General features: G+C 41.3%; 1 protein-coding gene across 8 annotated transcripts; it reads right to left on the minus strand.

Annotated features, from left to right (window-relative positions):
* Positions 1-1,330: 1,330 nt before the first annotated feature.
* Positions 1,331-19,507, minus strand: scn1laa (sodium channel, voltage-gated, type I-like, alpha). Of its 8 annotated transcripts, none has more exons than XM_061088206.1 (27): positions 19,244-19,507; positions 18,340-18,458; positions 18,072-18,161; positions 17,846-17,974; positions 16,742-16,833; positions 15,786-15,998; positions 15,624-15,687; positions 15,331-15,472; positions 13,133-13,336; positions 12,593-12,812; positions 11,679-12,112; positions 11,041-11,070; positions 10,783-10,834; positions 10,451-10,689; positions 10,172-10,345; positions 9,731-10,087; positions 8,400-8,876; positions 6,386-6,506; positions 6,126-6,280; positions 5,633-5,806; positions 5,416-5,538; positions 4,208-4,480; positions 4,002-4,058; positions 3,235-3,372; positions 2,989-3,093; positions 2,631-2,901; positions 1,331-2,520 (listed from the first exon to the last, which is right to left on the minus strand). In XM_061088206.1, exons 1-27 carry the CDS (start codon positions 19,505-19,507, stop codon positions 1,331-1,333), a joined length of 5,907 nt encoding a protein of 1,968 aa, XP_060944189.1. The 8 variants fall into 8 exon arrangements, with proteins under 8 accessions (XP_060944189.1, XP_060944188.1, XP_060944186.1 ...); XM_061088205.1 differs by having other exon boundaries at positions 11,679-12,097; positions 12,572-12,812; XM_061088203.1 differs by lacking the exon at positions 11,041-11,070 and adding an exon at positions 6,903-6,911 and having other exon boundaries at positions 6,386-6,494; positions 10,783-10,915; positions 11,706-12,074; positions 12,543-12,812.
* Between the last annotated feature and the right edge of the window lie 858 nt (positions 19,508-20,365).

The raw sequence follows: 20,365 nt of genomic DNA on the forward strand, positions 1-20,365 counted from the left end.
AAAATAAATCGTCATTCCATTTTTCCAGTCAAACATTTTAAATAAAAATATGCAATTGAATTAAAAACAGTCTCGAAAGAAAAACAATGTAACATCACCAGTGATCATTTGTCTTATTAAGAAGTCCATATGACAGTTTTCACATCTTTCCTGTCAGCCTGAATAAAACAGAACCTGGGGGATGAATCTGTTCTTTATATCAGAGGTAATGCAATACAATAGTTTATGCTCCATTTTCTCATAATCAAAGTAGAATACACACTGAGGTTCATCATCAGAAAGGAAAAAAACATTAGGAGAAGGTCGACACATGGAGGAGATCTTAATTTTTGAAGGAATCATACATTTTGAGTGACATTGTTGTCCCCTCCAAAAAAAAAAGAAAATTGACAATAAAACAGAAGCTCTCCTGAAGCAAAGTGTCGTGGGTCTGGTGTTGAGCGAGGTAACTTAAAACAGGTTTAGAGAAAGTGAGCCCACGACATATAATTTCCAGTTTTTAAAGACAAACCCCCGATTAAGGATTGGTTTATTTCATGATAACGAGTGAGCAACATTACTTCATGAATGATTTTTATGATTCAACAAAATTGAATGTGCAAAGTCTTTCTGCCAAGTGTTACCGCTGTGGGACTGAGGCTCAGACACACTGTACTTGAGTATGAGTGGATTTATTTGGACCTCAGGCTCTTTCTGTCGGGTGTAGAAATGTATCCTGACTGTATCGTGGTTTCATGAAGCAATGATGGAAAGGGAGAGAAAACCTGATGAAAAGAGAACACAAGCATGCATAATCATGGAGAAACATTCATGCAGGTTTACTGTTAACTGCAGCAGTCCTGACACCAACTCTTGGATTCGTCAAGTATTCTCAGTGCTTCCTGTCAGCAGGACCAGCCTTAAAGCAGTTTATCTCATTGTAAAGACGACCCCTGAAGGAAGAACCCCTTTGAAGAGTAAAAAAAAAAAAAAAAGTGTATTCAAAAAAGACAATTAAAGAAATACAGCAGCGAGTGATATAAGAATAATTCAAGACACTGGATAGCAGACCTAGCTGCAGTAGAAGTCATAGCATTAACTAACGTGTCTGTCAGAACACTTTGAGGAATGTTGCCCGTCTTCAAAAAGTCATTATGGCTCCTGAAGCCAAAACAGTCCCACTGCATGAGCAACTTTCCATTTATAGGCACCAAAACCCTCAAGTAAGCGTGGTCAGTGTGGCATAGATATCCATACAGAGGAAAAGAGTCCAGCGAAAGTCTCAGCCACTATCAAATGTTGTAAACCTTTTTGTCGTTAATCAAAAATGTCTGTGTTGCATATCCAATATTCATTTATCTTGCCCTTGGACATCTTTGCCTTCGACCTCCTTTTCGCTTTTGTCTTTTTCATATTTGTTGTTCCCGTTTGTCGTCACGCCGTCGCATGCCAGTTGAGAGGCAGACGACGGGGCTAGGTCGCTTTTATCAGTGCTAGATTTTCTTTTCAGTTCATCTGTGATGACCTCCTCATTGTCAATGAGCGTGTCACTCTTTTGAATGTCATCACTGGGTGCGTCAGAGGGCTTACTGGCAGGATTGTTCTTTACATACAGTCTGTACGCTCTCTGGATGACGACGGCCGACACTTCCTCGTGCTTGCGGCGGAGAGTGGTGGTTATGGGTTCGTAGGATAATTTGGAGGGATTGGAGGCCATGAAGCGCTCCTCCATCTGCCCCCTCAGGATATCCATCTCCCCACCCTCACCGAGAACCCGTTTTGTGAATGCAAACAGGATGTCCAGGCAGTGAATGCGTTCGCCGCTCACCATGGGAAGATCCATGGACATCAGCTCGAGCTTGTTAGGCTTGGCTATGCGCAACGGCGGGTCCAGGTCGTCTGCGAAGTCGGACAGCATCCTGTACTCCATGAACTGTGACACATGAGGATCATACCTTTCCCACACCTCATAGAACATTTCAAAATCATCCTCGCTTAGTGGGTCCGTACTCTCCTCGGTGGCCACTCCAAAGTTTTCCAGGATGACTGCAATGTACATGTTCACCACAATCAAGAAACAGATTATAATGTAGCTCACGAAGAAAGCAATCCCCAAAGCAGGTTTTCCACAGTTTCCTTTAACATTGCTGCCAGGATGCTCCATGGTTGCATTACAATCATCTCCTTTATTGAGCATGGGAGCGAGTAGGCCGTCCCACCCCGCTGAGGTGGTGATCTGGAACAGGCAGATCATGCTGTTGCCAAATGTCTCAAAATTGAAAAGGTCGTCAATGCCTGACTCTCTCTTGACGTAAGCAAAGTTTGACATGCCGAAGATGGCGTAGATAAACATCACCAGGAAGAGCAGGAGACCGATGTTGAACAAGGCAGGAAGTGACATCATCAAGGCAAACAAGAGTGTGCGGATCCCTTTGGCGCTTTTAATAAGGCGGAGGACGCGCCCAATGCGAGCCAACCGGATGACTCTGAACAAGGTTGGCGAAACAAAATACGCCTCTATAATATCGGCGAGGAAGCAACCTGAGGAAAGAAAGCAGAGCCCATGTCATAAACAACATATACTGAGGATTTATTTATGAATTTTTATTATTTGAATTGATATCTGGCCAGCTAACAAATAGGGTTCATACCAATGATTGAAAGGATGACCACGATGAAATCAAATATATTCCAACCATTTGTGAAAAAGTAATGACGGAGAGAGATCATCTTCAACAAACATTCTCCACTGAAGATGCAAATAAACACAACATTAATTTTTGCGAGAGTGTCTTTCTTTTCTTCGGACTGGTCCTCAGTTTCTACCATCATGGTGACCATATTGAGCCATATTAGAACCATTATTACAATATCGAAAGCTTGTTTTGTGGTGAAGTCAAAGACGTATCCTTGAATCTTGCTCTGAAATGGACATGAGGCAGACAAACAGACATTAGATGCAATAATTATGAGTTCATGATGCAGTCAGTCATAAATAAGGTCACATACCGATGGTCTAGGAATGGGCTTTTGTGGTTTCTTTGAGCCCAGCTTTTTCATGGCATTGTAGTATTTCTTCTGTTCTTCAGTCATGAAGATGTCCTGACCTCCAAAGTAAAGAGGGGATGAGAGACATGTTTAATCCCAGCAAAGGTGATTTGGAGCAAAACGTTAAACAGAATGCAATGCTTTTATATTCTGTGAAATTTACATAAAAATATCAAATACTGTTTCAAAGGGGGATTGGATACTTATCTTTTTCTTTTGCTGATTGAAATTGTCTATGATGACACCAATGAAGAGATTGAGTGCGAAGAAGGCTCCAAATATGATGAAGACAACAAAGTACAGGTACATAATCATGCTGATCTCATACTCAGGTTGTTCCCCTGCCTGTAAAAAGGACAGAAATACGAGATAGTTAGGATTTAAGGATTTCAGGCCTTGTAGATTTGGCGACTGGTACAATTTTGCAAATCCTCGAATGCTGGAGAAAAACAAAAACTCCTTAAACAGGACATTGGTGTATTTGTGCATAGCTTCATAGTACATCTACTTCTTGTTCTATGGACAAAAATTGTCAAAGATAACGTTTGTATTGTTTTGTGAACACATTAATTAGTTTTGGTATACAATAGCAGTAGCTTTGCACAGCTATTTACATAATTTAAATTACGATGAATAACTATTACTGAACAAAATACAAACAAAAATGCAAACAAATTTTGATTAATGGAAAATTACGATTTATTACTGAAATAATTTGTGATATTAAATGTTCACTGTGTAGAATTTATCTCTTAAACTCAAATATAAAGGTCTCATTCTAAGGTAAATAAAACAACAATTCATACAATTTAGATTTAACACACTGGTGAAAACATCACTAGGATTCTTTTAAATTCAATTTCGGGCCAATAGATCACTTTCACCTAAATCTTATACACTGAACCTTGAAGAAACGCATTTTATTATAAAATATAACATTTAACAGGATAACATGCAAATGAAAACTGGATTACCTTGGCTCGAGAGTCCACAGCAGCAAACATGATATCCATCCAGCCCTTAAATGTAGCCTGTAGAGAATTGGACAACATGAACAACAATATTGTACAACAACTTCAATCTTTCTATCATTTCCAACTTTCTACCAATACAGCAAATAACATATTTACAGGCTAAAAATTGCACTTCCAACACTTCAAAAAATAATTCCGTCACTTACTACTTGCAGCAGTGCGAGGTAACCCATACCAACATTGTCAAAGTTGATTTTGACATTCTTCCAGCGAGACACATTGCCGAGTTCCAAACATTCGGTATAGTTATTCACAATTGATGAAGGGAAACGCTTTCCCGATGTTCTGTTGACACAATGGTAGTACTTCCCCGCAAACAGGTTGACTCCCATGATGCTGAAGATGAGCCAAAATATGAGACATACCAGCAGCACGTTGAAGATGGAAGGTATGGCTCCCAGCAGGGCATTGACCACCACCTGCGAACCCACCCACAGACAAAACCAGTGTGTTCAGCAGGCTGAAACCTCAGAGTGGAGCCATGTACGACTGACACACTACACAGGATATTCTTGCCATGGTTAGAATAGGAAAACACAAGAGCGAATGTTCATCGCTTCACTAAAGCTCTGATAACACAATCATAACTGCATGGTAAAGCTGGACAAAAAAATAATTTGGGCAGGAGGCAGAGAATTGAACGATGAATGTACTTTTTAGAAACAGGAGGACTCCACAAAGTGGGTTCACTGTAAACAGGGACATGAAGAGATGTAAACCCGGCACACAACATCCAAATCAGCGACATTATACTGCAGCGCTACTGATGCACATTACAAATTAGTCAAGCAAATGAGGGAATTCACTGGCTGCCATCATACCAGTTCTGTGCATCTAGACCACCACAGTGGGAAAGCAGCTGATCAATGTGCTGCATTGATTTCGCCAGCCGACATCCCTCCCCTTGAAGTTACATAAGTGATCAACTGCCGTTTAGACCAGGCTTACAATGCACAGCAGAATATTGTAATGCTATGAGACGGGACAAAAATATAAACTTTTTGTTACAACAGAACTTTCTTTTTGCGCTAAGGGAAAGAGACGTTGAGCGATTCATATCTGTCTGTTCAATATGAAGCCCGAGCCAGAAACCCTCGATTCAAAGACAGCTAACGTTTGTTATTTTATGGATTCCAAATGAATAGCATGCATAAGGTCACATCCCTCCACCCAAGCCTCAACAATCCCCTAATATTCAATTAAGCCAAACCAAATTATACACACTCATAGATATCAGTCCCTATATCCCCAGGATATCTGCTGCTGTTCTGCAGAGTGAGACTTCCCAGGTTCTGCGCTCTGTATCAGACAGTACACCATGACTTAGAGTGGGGGGAAATCCTGTGACGCTTACCCGCATGCCCTCGAATCGTGACAAGGCTCTCAGGGGCCTCAATGCTCGCAGGGTTCTCAGAGACTTGATCCAACCGAAATCAGAATATCCCATGAGGTTGGCCACCATGCTGACCACTGACACCTGGAAGACACATGTCAAAAGCAGAAAAGACCAAAACATACCCAATGAAAAAGAGAATCACACAAAAAAAAACTGCGTTTCTGTTTCAACATACGTCAACAATGAAGAAGTCCAGCCAGCACCAGGCATTGGTGAAGTATTTGGCAAAGCCATATGCCACCCACTTCAACAGCATCTCAAGAATGAAGATGTAGGTAAAGATTTTGTCTGCAAACTCCAACACGATTTTAATGGTCTTCTTCTTCTCAATGTAGACATCTTCAAACGCCTGGATGTGAGAAATACCACAAGGAGTAATTAGATGTGAATCTAAATGCAAGCAGACACTGTCACTGTTATCACAGGAAGATTTGAGGTGTAACTGGCAAATGCTTAACATTAAGAATATATTCTTTATGATTACACTTGTCAATCTCATTCAATGTCTTAACTTTATTGGACACGGAAAGATAAAATGTCTACATTTGTACCATAGCAGTGACAAAAGGCTAACATGTGAGACTGCCCTTATTGCTAATTCTGACGATCTGGCAGGCAGGTGTCCAAAAACAACTTTATTGACGTTTTACTCCCCTACAGACACTAACCAGAGCTCCACTGCTGAGCAGGATCATGAAGATGATGAAGCTCTCGAACCAGTTGTGCTCCACTATCCGGTAACAGGTCTTTCTTAGTGTCCACCACACCTTCCACCAGCCCACGTCCACTTTTACCTGACAACACTTGAACCTCTTCACACAGGCTAAGCACAGACAAAGGGGGATATGTTAGTTATGGATGAGTTGGCGTAACATAGAGGCTGTTCTAGTGGCAGTAATAGGTAGCTCAGGGGTGTGTCAGTATTCACCTTCAGGAAAGCAAGCATCTGGATCCATACATTCCTCAAGTAGGGAGTCAGGACACTCTCCCTCCCCAGCCCCAAAACCGTCCACAGTGCTGCCCTCGGAGGTGCTGAGCTGCCCGTCGTCCTCTACAATCTGTGGAAGAAGCCGAGGGAAACAAGTCGAAGATGAATGCAACAGACAGCCACGGCAAATATAACGGGTTGACATGCTGAGACAGGGGCGGATCCAAGGGCTAGACCAAGGAAATCTGAGCGGCCCCTGTCAGTTCTCTTTTCTTTTAAATAAACTAGACACTTACCAACAATAAATATGATAATTTGTGAATATTATTATTTTATTTTAATTTACCAAGCACAATTTTTCTAAATATATTCAATTATGTATGGCTTTGTTCAAAGCTTTAGAGCTAACAGTACAAGGAATGATTTCACCTGAATGAATCAGGAACTGAATTGGCTCTCTGTGTGAATTGTGGCCCCTTTATGGCCCCTGATTTAGAAAAATGCTCCCTCTATTAACTCTATTTCTCTCTTTCCGGTATTCAAACAACAAAAGAAAACTTGGGCAAGACGTGTAACTGGTATATTTTATCTGCGTCTGATAAAGATCTCGGCTGCATGTCTTGTTTTATTAAGAAGATATCCGTTGAATCAAAATTAAGTCATTTGAAATATATGTCAAAATAAACCTGTTGGATTTGAACGCTAACAGTGTTGTGCAGTAGCCACATGTTGTCTCCTCAGATCTGTTTGTTGCATCGCTCCCTACAGGGTGTGTCTCCTAATGGCTGGTAGATGGGAGTAGCCTGAATGCCTTACTGGAGAGTGCAGAAGCACTGAGCTGTCCTGGGACCAGCTAATGCAATGCAGGATGTATGATGTAAGCATGTTACTGAGACTGCACTGAAGTCTACGTGTTTGTTCTGCAGTTCCGTCCATCCATCCCGTGTCGTTAGAGCTTTGAGTTCAATTTGGAGTTACATCAAGAGCAAACTGGGGAAATTGATCATTATTATAATTATAAGTGTAGTTCTGAATTAGGTTAAAATCTACAATTCATGGTGATTCATGGTGCAGTTGTCAACCAATTCTGAATGTTATTTTCAAATCATTTACGTCTTTGTCTGGGAGCACATCGTTTTAGCTACAAAGATTTGATATCAAAAATCAATAAAATGAAAAGTATATACCAGTGTCAAAATTAATTTAAATTAAATTAAACTTGAGTCTGCATTCTGACAAAGAAAGCTTTTTCATTAGGGTAAAGTGTAAGTGTAAATTAACATAAATATTCAAGGCGTAAAATAAAAACACAGTTGGGACTGGAGGTTAAAAGTAATGAGGTCAGATGAGTGATCTGCTAAACAGGTTATTGGACCAATAATTGAATTGACCTTGGGTTTAACATACTGTTATATAAACTATAGCTCTTCACATACAATATTCTTAGTAGGAAAACTAAAATCACAGCTGGAATCTAAAAAATAATATAATATGTCTAAAGTTTATCTTCTATTTTATGGATAAAGTCAGTGTGTTAGTCAATAAAATGAATATACTAACTGTTTATGTAAAAAAAAAATTCTAATTCAAATTAAAAGACTGAAATAACATTGCAAGAATTTTACAGAGACAGTCACTGTATTCCTTTTTTTCCTTTCACACTGAAATCGACTCTCCAGTTCAAGGCAGACAGGCCCTGAAGAAGAGGATTCAGTTCACCGGCACTCCGATTTAAATGGCACATAATGTAATCTGCACACTGGTATTTTCCGGCCTATATGGCTTCTCCTCATTAGAGGGTCATGGTATATGGGGTCTTTAAGCGAGACATCACATGCCATGGTTGAGTGCTTCTGTGATGGCCATGAAACTACCGAAACACTAAAATCCTCTATCATGTAAACTTTAGTCTGCTCGCAATACGGCTGTTGAGACTTGGTTTCAGAGGAGCATTATATCTGACAGTAAAGGCAACTTGATCTAACAGAACAATCCACAAAAGCATCCTCACCACAGGGCATCCTGCCAGTTCAGACGAGGCACTGCTGATGTCCTCCGTGTTGAGGTATTCAAAGTCAGACTCGCCCACAGCGATGGGGACAGTGACGGTCAGACTAGGATTGTGGATGAAAGACATTATAGAATCATCGCTCCTGCTACTGACGATGTACTTGTCTCCATTTTTGTCCACCCCGGTCACGTCCCCGTTGCCATTCTTAGCGAAGTCATTGATGGTGTGGTTGGGGACGCCGTTCGGCCCCATAGGTTTGTGGAGCTCATCCAGAGGTTTGTCATCACTCTTCGCTTTCTTCTTATCCCTGAGACAGATGCTGTTGCAGCTGCTCCGGAGCATGGACTTGGTGAAGGCTATGCCCCTGTGAATCCGTTCAACTGCAATCTGCAAATTGTTGACCTCGCCCTCAACTTCCTGTGCTGCCAGGTTGTCGGCACTGAATGAGCTCAGCAGCAGAGCCAGGAACAGATTCAACACCTAGTAGATAATGACATTACTTAGCATGAGACTGTGTTATCTTTTAGTGGTTGTACTTAATGATAAGTACAGAACATGTTGGTTTTTCTTTCCTATCTACATTCAACAGTGTGTTATTTCAGTTTGAGAGTAGGACTTATTGACCTCACGTTCAGATTTGGTCATACTTTTACTCAATGATCCTGCGCTCACACTCAAATACAACCTGCTTGTACTAAGATTTCCTGCGCTCCAGCTCTTCTCCTTACACTCACACTGCTACTGTTCACACGTGAAATGTCTGCTTTCTGATTTCACCTCTGTTCTTGCATTGTTTTTCTCCTGCACGTATGGATTTTTTTGTGCAACAATTCTGTCAAAACTCCCCAACCAGTACACAACCAGGTGTAGTAGTGGCTTACTTCGGTTACTTTTGCTGTTGGTACTGGAAACAAAGGGGGACAAGAAACTGGGTGGCATCTATGTTTTTATAGTTGCAGCTTCATGTTGACCAGCAATCTGCTGGACTCCTACTGACGGGAATGCCGGTATAAGTAGAAGAGGGTGGGAGAGCATGGACCTATTTATAGTACTACATACCAACAATAAGGTGGGACAGTTTCAATCGTCAACACCACACAGATGAGCTATATAGCTGGAACTCAGGTAATATGAGCACAAGTAGGGTATATTTGAGTACAAGCTAAGGGTTTTGAGATAGAGCATTGCAAAATCTGAATGAGAATTCAATAAATCCTACTCTCAATGAACTGAAAGGCCATGCATTTCATGAATTGCTATTATTTACATCAACCAGCATCATCATCTATAAGAATGTGGCAAGTAAAAATTGACAATAAGAGATGGGAATGTACCACAAGGTTTCCAATGACCATGACCATCATGTAGACAACCAAGCACTTGGCCTTCCCAGCCACCTGCATACAGTCCCACATGGTCTCTATCCACTCTCCACAAAGCACTCGGAACACAATGAGGAATGAATGGAAGAAGTCGTTCATGTGCCAACGGGGCAGAGTGCAGTCGGCAGAGATTTTACACACACAGTCCTTGTAGCTTTTTCCAAACAGCTGCATGCCCACCACGGCAAAGATGAAGACGATAATGGCCAGTACCAGGGTCAGGTTGCCCAGAGCCCCGACTGAGTTACCAATTATTTTGATCAGTTTGTTGAGAGTCGGCCATGATTTAGCCAACTTGAACACTCTCAGCTGTGAAAAGAAAAGAAATATCATCTCATGTCTCTACGTTAAAAAGGCTCCTGAACAAATTAGAAATAACACACGCAGACTTACCAGTCTGAAAGACCTCAGAACCGACATGCCAACCACACTTGCCAAACACACCTCCATCAAGCTTGCAGTGACAATAATGCTGTCAAAGATATTCCACCCTTTCTGGAAGTAATTGTATGGGTCCATCGCAATGATCTTGACGACCATTTCTGCAGTGAAGATACTGGTGAATACCTTATTACAAAAACAAAACAACAACACAACAACTGATCATTAACTATTAACTATGATAACTATTTTGGAAAAAAAAGTTTACACTACACTCTACATTTCACTCACCACGTTGCCCACAACCAGCATATCCGAAAACTCGTTGGACATTGGATAATGCTCCATGGCCATAAACAATGTGTTGAGTACAATGCAGATGGTGATGCCTAGGTCTACAAATGGGTCCATGACAATTAAGTTAACCAACTTCTTGATCTTTAGCCAGAATGGACAACACTCCCAGATGAGGAAGATGTTGGCAAATTTGTACCAGCAAGGAGGACAATTCTGCCTGGACTCTTCAAGCTCTGATTGATGACAACAAAAAAGGAGGATAGGATAGGTCATGTATATGTAATAATTTATCTTTTCAATATCATGCCATGGTGCAGAATACCTACCCTCCATGGTGCTGGTTATGACACTGACGTTACTAAGGGCTCTCTGTCTGGCCTCTGGGCCGTCTGGATAGTCCATAAAGTCCTGGTTTGTTCCCCTAGTGGCCTGGATGTACACTGTGTCAGTGGTGTCAGCCTGCAGAGAGAGATGATTAGTCCACGTGCAAACAATTCAATGGGTTCACAGTGGCTACAAACAAGACTTATTGTGTCACCATTTATTTAGGCGTCTTAACGCAAAGATGTAAAAATAAAAGGAACTCGAAAGCTAGATATTTCTTTACCAGTCGACTCCCATTAAGAATATCTTACTGTTAATCTCTATGTGATAACTTGGTACAACAATGGCGCCCTGGTTATATGGTCAGCAGGCACAGTAATGCTTTGTCTATCATAGTGGATCAGGAATCTAAAGGGATAGTTCAACCAAAAATGAAATTCACTCACTATCTCTACACCACTATGCCGATGGAGGTGAAGAATTTGAGTCCACAAAACACTTAAATAGTTTAATGGCTAAAAACAGTGTTGCAGCCAAATCATAATTTAATTAAACTAACTGGGGGCCTTCAAATGTAAAAAAACAACAGACAAAAACATAAAATGCCTCTGTTATGCTCCTGTGGTGTCATGCAAGTGTCTGTAAACCTTGAAAATATCGCTGATGTCGTCACGTGCCCCTTAGGCATTAGCGTGTGTGTGCAAAACGTGAACGCGGCTCAATTGGAGAATCACAGATATTTAGGCAAAAAAATGGTGTAAATGACGTTGTTTCGAGTTGAATTTGAATGTCAGGGCTTATGGACACTTAGACGACACCACATCTGGTTTGGAAAATGATCAGCACTCATGTCAAGTCTGTGACACAGACAGAAAATAAACAATAAAGCAATTAGGACCACAAGGACTCGATGAACCTTTCTTACGTTTGTTTCGGGGGCTGTATCTACTGTCACTTTAGGAAGACGAAGCGCAACAGGTGATGACGGTAGAGAATTCCCGCCCACCAGAGTCACCACCCCGTTGCAGTCTACTGAGCTGCGCTTGATCCCGCTGGATGGAAACAGGCGATGCGACAAGAAGCTGCATTGACTCATACTGCTGCTGCGCCGATCAAACCTCCGCGGAAGGAATAGAGAGCCTCTGAGACTAAGGTCGTCCTCAAAAATACTGCTCTCGTCATCGGCAAACTCGTTCTCGGAGCTCACGTCCTGCGCTTGGCTTCGGAAACTGAAAACGCTGGTCCTGCTGTTCCGTCTGGGTGAGAAGAGGGGTCCACGGAAACTCAGAAAGGACTGGGAAAGAAGTATATTCTTCAGTGGGCACATGATACATGTAAAGAAGAAAGAATGGAGACGATGATGTTTTAAAAAAAAAAAAAAGTGATTTCTGAAGTGAAGAAAAAAAAGGAAAATGATGACGATGACGAGGATGATGACAAGGAAACGAGTGGTAAAGATGATGATCATGATGAAGAATAAGATGATGATAAGCATTGCGATGGGGAACATTTCAAAACTAATAAAATATCCTGATGATAAAGAGAACGTGAGAAGTTGTTGAACACAACCAAGAAGAAGAAGATAATTGCGACGATGATGAAGCCAGCGGTGATACAGATGGTGATAATGATGGCGATGATGACAGTGAAATAAAAGATTGCATTAAACCTAACGGCATGACAACTTGCGAGCAACTCATGAAGCATAACGGAAATTAGCAAAAATACATATAGTGAATAATGCAACTGCATTGCAAGAAACCTGATGTGCGGACGAGCACTTCATATCATAGTTGAGCAGGTTTGCATCCACGGAGAAACGGCAGCGACCCTTCTTTATACTGTCCTGCGACTCCGACTTAGGAAGCTTCTCTTCGGCGTCTTTGCCCTTCTCATCCTTTCTTTTCTTCCGCATGTTGCGTCTCTCTTTGGCACTTTTGGAGCTGAGCTTGGATAAATCGGAGGAGCTTGCAGTGCCGTCAGCTTTGTCGCTGATCTCCCCGATCTCAGCAGAAGCTATGATTGCTGCTGCCTATAAAATGGAGGAAAAAAGAGCACAATGTGGGTGATCAATTTGAGTGATTATCTCAGTGTTCCATTATTTCTGATACTGGATCACAGAAAAGTTCAACTGCACAGCTTGCAAGCACTTGAGCACTTTGAAATCATCCATGCAACACGGAAAACAATGTGTAGGATTGTGTTTTTATACTAATACCTCACTTGATCTTTTGAAAATTCCCAATAATAGAAAATGGGGTTTCACCATGAGCCATCGAGTTTCTGGTGCTAAAGCATGAGACTGGTAAAATGTGTGAAAACGATGATGTGTGTGGATGAGCCTCTGTGTACCTGAACGTCCTGCTGCTGTTTCAGCTGCTCCATCATGGTCTTGTACTCCTCCTCCTTCTCCTTGGCCTCCTTGATGGTGGCCTGGCTCTGCTCCTCATAGGCCATGGCCACTACAGCCAAGATCAGGTTGATCAGGTAGAAGGAGCCGAGGAATATCACCAGCACAAAAAACATCATGTAGGGCTTCCCTGATGCACGCAGCGTCTGGAATGAAACACAAACAATGCTCTGGTCACAGAACTGATGCCGAATATTTGTCATCACCAGCACAAGATATTTTACAATTACACTTCCAATACTTTATGTATCATCATCATGTCATCTAATTGTTAATTGGTTACATCTATAAATACAATGATTTGTGCTTCTAGATGTAACAAAAATGATATGAGTTATATTGTGACATTGTGGCTGTGGCTGAGGTAACATGATTGTCTCTGTCCCTCCATTTCTTTCTCTCTGGCCAAACTATTACAAAAAATAAAGACCTGATTCACATTAACAAACCCACATGAAATTGAATCATTATGAATCAATCAAGTCATATAACCTGTGATTTTCTGTTGTGCCAACACGGGGCCAGAGTTTACATGTGCAGATTCATACACCAGGTTGTCTATGAAGGACGAATAAATTACATAAGATTAAAGAAATTATTTATTTATTTATTAATTTCTACGTTTACTTACTTGCTACATTTATTTATTTCTGTATTAATGTGTCCATGTGTTAAATAGGTGGGCGGGGTTACTTCTGGAACAAATAAATGAGTCCATGCAGAAATACAGACATATCTCTTTACATTGCAAGCTCTATTTACTTTTTTCATTTGTTTATTTATCTATTAATTTATCCATCTGATATTATTTGTCATTAGTAGGCATCACCCTCAGGTCACACTTTTCTATCATTTCCACTACAACTCTGACTGTGAATGGAACCCATTTGCTTGGTTAACGAATCAGGAAGTAGGCCTTTGTCGGTATGAGTTCATACAGTGAACTCTTTTCCTGCTGTTGTTATTATACAGCAATTACATACTGGGTTTGCTTTTATGTATTCAAGGAAAGACAAATCTAGATTTTTAATATGATTGTCCATTCTAATAACTAAAGTAAATAGGACTAAAAAGGGCTAAAAATACAGACACCCCTCCACATCATGGAGAGAGTTTGCTGATAATCTCAGGTAATGCTACCCGACAAAGAGCTGAAAAGACTAGCTCAGGGGAGCCTTGTTTGCTTTCCTTGTTGTGTGTTTGTGTTACAAAGTTAAGCAGCGGCCTATTCACGGAACAGCAATTTACGCTGTGTTTGCCTGAGTCATAGTGGGACTCATTCTTTGTTCCTTTTGGCCACGATGCACCTGCACCTCATTTAGAGGTTTGTTTGACGGATGTTCAAATGCTCCCTTCAATACCAATATTGTAATGTGAGAATGCTTTGTCTTTGACAGAGCCCCTCCCACACACGGTGCAAATACAGCGCCCAGAACCACGCGTGAGTTCAAACAATCCATGAGGCCGCCACCATACACGTTTTGAAAGGGCCACTGAGCAAGTCAAGTAATTTGCTTAATCCATAACACTGCAGCACAGATCAGTGTGGACTCAATGAATTGTAGCTGTCAAGTGCTTTTAAGCTTTTCTGTGCCTTATAGTCACTTCTTTAAAATGGCTTTAATTGACTGACAAAATGCAAAACTCTAGAAAGGTCCCCACCTCTCCTTAATTTGTAGTTTTGTACACTGTATCTTTAATCATTGGATATAATCTCTTGACTGCATTTAAATTGGTTGTATTTTATTGAGGTTAAGCACAAATACCTTCTTTGAGCTTAACCTCTGTTATTGGCACGTTTGAAAAACTTTTTTGTAGTTAAATTTCCTCTTTTACTTCGCTTTTTCCCTCTTGTGCATCTTTCTCACTTAACTCTGTGTGGTTCCCCTCCTTTTTTAATTACCTCCCCCATTCTTATTTCTAAGCTGTCCTGTTTACTCATGTATTTAATCCCTGTGTTTCCCCTATCTCTCGGCTAGTTCGTCTCGTCAGTTCCTCCAGCCGTGTCAGTCTGTACAATCTGCTTTCTCTAGGGTTGGCCTTTCAGACATGAACATCCCAGTAGGAGATTCTCAGAAGCCACCACAACAGCACTGACGTGTATGGAGGTAGCCTCAGTCTTCATAATTACACTGCCTACCTGTTGATAAAGGTTTTCCCAGTAATCTTGTGTCATCAGTCTGAACAGTGAGAGGAAGGCCCAACCAAAAGAGTCAAAACTGGTGTAGCCATAGTCTGGGTTGTCTCCCACTCTCACGCATTCGTAACCCTCCGGACACTGCCTGCAACAAACAGAAAGTCTGTGAATCTCTGAGGGGGGTCACACTTCTGCCTGTTCCAAAGCACAGTTGTGTTTAATGCCAAAACAGAGGCATCGTTCAAACTGTATATTAATTGTGTGTGGTTTATAATGCAGTCAGGGAATAAACTTACCCAGCTTCACTGCCAGTTCCACAAAGCAGTGGATCTCTCTTGCCAGGAAGGAAATAATAATTACCTGGTGGGAAGAGAGGGAAACTATGTTGCTATCTGATTTGAAGATTATGTGATTGTGACAACATAGCATAGTGGAACAGAGGAAAACCAGCTACTCACTGGCATTATTCCTGTGATCGGTCAAGTTGTAATGGTATATCGTGTTGTCTGATGTCTCGTTTAAGAAAATCCGGACACACTTTTGCTTTAAAAGACCCATGAACAACTGCAACCCTATGAGGGCGAAGACGCTCAAGCAGAAGACAGTAAGGATCATCACGTCGGAAAGCTTCTTCACGGACTGGAACAACGCACCAACAATGGTCTTCAGGCCTGCCGGATATGGAATCGCTTATTACCCTGATACATTGCCAACATTCAAAATGCATGAGTAAATAATGCAAAGCAATCAGCTCTTTCTTCAAAGGAACAGTCATTCTTTCATTTTTTTTGCAACTATTATGTACAGGAAATGCCATGAGATGAAGGTCTTTGACAGTTATGGGTTGTTTTAATAGCAAACTATATAAATATTAGGAAATAAAATAGTTATGGCAAACTGTTTCCCAATGTTAACCAATATAATCTCAATTACACAAAGGAAAGTAACACAGGAAATGAGGATCATGCATGTCTGTGATGATGCATGTGCAACAAAAAATGGGACACACCCTCAGCACTGGTAGCATGACATAAGGGATTCAGCAGCCACAAGCAAGAAGATTCGAGGGGTAGTTTAGTATAGTCCACTCAGAAAAAATAGCGCAAAAAGTAATAAATAACAAATGGCAGAGATCTCAGGGAGCCAATATGAAAATGTCCCTATAGATCCTTTAGAGGAAAATAATATTACATTTGACTTTGAGATGCAAACAGCTGCATCCAGGAAAAGATCCATTAAAAACCCAAATTTCAGCCAGACTTAGATTTTCTACAATGACTTGTAGCTCAAACAACTCTGCGACATATCTGTGATGAAGAGGTGGACAGATAGGGTTTAGTGAGTGGCCTGTGCACATGTCAGGACAGTTGCAAGGGGGGAGGTAAACTAGCATGCACTCGCTCCCATGGCTTACCTGGGATAACTGAAATAGCTTTGAGAGCTCTGAGCACTCTGAACGTGCGAAGAACTGATAAATTGCCCAGGTCCACAAACTCTGTTACATACCTGCAGGGAAACGTACGATTACTGAGGCATATTGACTCAGACAACAACACATGTAGACACAGATTGAAGACATCAGTGCGACTGTACATGATTACATTTGAACACATACAGCGACAAAGTGAGACAAATTGGTGAAATGATTATGAGGCCTCTGTATAAGCTGTATAATAATATAAACAAGGACCCATGTGATATAAACTTAAAAGGCAAATTTGGGCAGACCCAGGATATATTCTTCACTTTCTTTAACATGGCGAGATTGGTTTATTGATACATTTTCTAGTCATTATGACCACTCAATGTGGTATACTGTAAATTTGCCATTTCCCCATTCACACACACATTCATTCAGTGCATCTATGTGCAGCACCTTCTCTTTGAGAACGGTTACTTTTGGGGTTCCCTATCTTGCCCGAGGACACTTCAGCATGCGAAGTGGGGAAGACTAGGATCAAACCGCTAACCCTCTGGCTAGAGGTAGACCAGTCTACCAACAGTCGTGGCTGAGGGGGGGTCTTGGCATGCGCTGTCCGAGTGCCCTTCTAATTCCTTTCTGCTGTAGACCTCCATTGTTTAGCGACCTGTTCTTTTATAACAAAGAACGTGAGCAGTGAGCACTGTAGTTTACTTTGAAGCAATCCCACATTTAGTGCAACTTCCTGCTGCCAAAGTTGCGCAATATCACTCCCAATGTGCCGTCCTGGAAATAAAGCCCCTCTCCTCTTCAGTTTAAAAAAGAACCAATTGGATTGTGACTGCATGCCACAGACAGGGTTCTAATGCTTCAATAGTTTGGGATTTGTTAAATGTTAGAAAAACATATAATAAAACAAGCCTTGTCCTTTGAGCTCTAAAAAGCATTTTTTTCAAAAATGAAAAAAATAGAAGAGAAAAATGCTAATACAGATGATCAAAGTTTTTGCTACTATTTGGCTGGTTGCCACTTTGTGGGCCTTGATAACAAGCTCTTGACCATCAAATGTATTATAATGATTAACTTCAAACTACTTACGCCATTACAATGACAGCGAAATCCAGCCAGTTCCAGGGATCTCTTAGAAACGTGAACTTTCCTAAACAGAACCCTAGAGCTAAAACTTTAACGAGGAACTCAAAGGTATAGATGCCAGTGAACGAGTACCTGTTGAGGAAAAATGTTGATCAGTTAATCAACGTGGTATCTACACTGTGTATGATATATAGGATATGATTTAATGTGCAATTCACGAAGAACTTACTCCACATTCTTTGTCCACTCAGTCTGTCCGGTCTGCGTCATAAATACACAGTTGGTGATGATGGTGCACATGATCATCACGTTGAACAATTTGCAGGCTGCTGTCAAGGAAGTTAGTTATCTTTCTTTGGAATAAGGTTTTTTTTAGGATTAGTATATGGGGGGAAATAATGTAAACAAGTGTATTGACAAAGAGTAATCATAAAGTTTATAAACACCAGACTTAGTGTGACGTCAACATAAACATCACGGCCAACATGAAAGGATATGAATGTACCAAAATCTTGATTGATATTCTTCTAAGAAGGTTGAAAGGGCTCAGGACGTACAAGGCAGGAGCGGCGTTTAAGCGGTAGATTTTCTTTCCTCTGTTTAACACTATGAAGGTCTGAGAGAAAAAAAAAGTTAATAAAACTCCAGGAGACTGACGTGCAATATCACATTCTGGTTTATAAAAATCATGAACGCTGCCATCATTCGGCTGGTTACACCTGTTAATCAAAGATTGCTTTGCTCCTGTGGTTTACAGCGCACATCACCAGTGTACATTTCACGAATCACATGCTGTATACTGCAGATGAACCTCATATACCTCTTCTTTTTTTCCTGGCCTTGTCTTCCTGTCGTCTAAGAGTCTAAGCCTCTGGCAAGAAGTCAGTAATGCACTGATAACAGCTGCTTTCAGTACGAGATGAGAGCACATTCATCTCAGTACAACTAATGCATTGAGTTACACCATGCACAAAGATCCAGGCAATCCAAAAAGATTGATGACACTTTTCTTTCATTCTATTTTGTGAAAATATCCCAATATGCCCCAATGTTTGTTTACTGGGCAGTAAGTGGGAATTTATTCTCCAATTGTACAATGGCTGATTGGATTATGTCTCTCTGGGAAAAGGCCAATCCTTAAAGGTCCAGTGTGTAAGATTTAGGTGAAAGGGAACTATTGGCACAAATTGAATATAAAATAAACTAAAGTGATGTTTTTACTAGTTTTCAACAAATTGTTGTTTTATTTACCCTAGAATGGGCCCTTCATATTTAAATCAAAACATACACATAAAATCATTCTTGTCCATTCTCTGGAACAATAGTGAACATTGAATTGTGATTCCTCTGTGTTCAGGGTTTCCATCAGATCTGCTCAAGTTCGATATCAAGCCAACCTACTCTCTGATTAGCGTAGTATGGATCCAGGTCCTCCAGTGGAGTCGACACCATGCCTTTAGGAATGTCCCGATACAGAATAGGGAGTGATTTCCCGGCCTCCAGGTCGCGGCTGGCCTTGAGTGCGTTCTCATCTTTGCGTTTTCTCTTTTCGCCCTTGGGCTTCTTGGCTTTCTCCTCCGCAATCCGTCCCTCAATGGCTTTGAGGGACTCGCGGGTGAAGGGGCGGAAGCTGTCTGGACCTGGCGGTACAAGCAGCTGTGCCATTTTTTCATCCTGCACCTTCAGAGTGAACAGCTAGCCTCCAACATGAGAAAGGCCTGAAGGGGGTCAGAACAGATATGGAGCTCTGATTAGAGGTTTTAAAATCTGACATGAAATATCATTCCATTGAAAAATGTAACTGAGCGATTAATGTGTAATGATTAACCTCTGGCTAATCATCTGTATTTCTGGTGACAAAGTCCTGTCGACAAACTTTGAGAGGAAGGTGGGTGCAGTTCAGTTCTTCGGTCACAGATCGTCATCTCAGGAAGTGACATGCTATAATGAGCCTGGATATGACTGTCATGCACATAAATTCCTGCCGGCTGTGGTAAAATTAGATCTCATTATCTTCTCCTCTGGAGGTAAAATTAAGCTTTGACATGACAATGATCAATTTCAGGTAAGATCCTTGCTTCTCTGCTCCATCCCTCAAAATGAAGAGAGTCCACTTTTCCCTCAGAGCCTGATACAGAGCACAGGGGAAAAGATTCCATTCTACTAATAGGCCTGACTGGTATGATGTGTTGGCCAGACCTAAGCAGTATAAAATATGAATGCACTACAGACTGCACGGCATCTCTCTGGGTGCCCTGCCGCTGGGATCTTTTGCCTGGTCTGAATGTAATAGTGTAATAGAATACTTCCATGCGCTGAGCTCTGATGAAGGAAATCAATCCCAAGCTCACTGATCAATCAGCTGCCCCCAGCACCCAGTTGCAGATGCACACTGTGATGTAATTGTGACAACAACAGAGTGGTGTCCGACGCCTCTGAGGTTTCATACATGTCCGTGCCCGTGGTTTTCAAATCAAAGTGGTTGGTTCACACCGGCACAAAGCGGAACATTACAAAACCAAC

This window comes from Limanda limanda, chromosome 16 (genome assembly GCF_963576545.1).
Source record: "Limanda limanda chromosome 16, fLimLim1.1, whole genome shotgun sequence".
Lineage (NCBI taxonomy): Eukaryota > Metazoa > Chordata > Actinopteri > Pleuronectiformes > Pleuronectidae > Limanda > Limanda limanda.

Bases quoted from the DNA above. Each gene is read 5' to 3' on its own strand.
- scn1laa (XM_061088199.1), bottom strand. From the start codon at position 19,507: ATGGCACAGCTGCTTGTACCGCCAGGTCCAGACAGCTTCCGCCCCTTC. The intron at 16,834-17,845 runs GTAAGTAGTTTG...GTTTCCCTGCAG, and splicing joins TTCGCTGTCATTGTAATGGC to GTATGTAACAGAGTTTGTGG. The intron at 10,916-11,705 runs GTAAGAAAGGTT...CTCTCTCTGCAG, and splicing joins ATACAGCCCCCGAAACAAAC to GCTGACACCACTGACACAGT.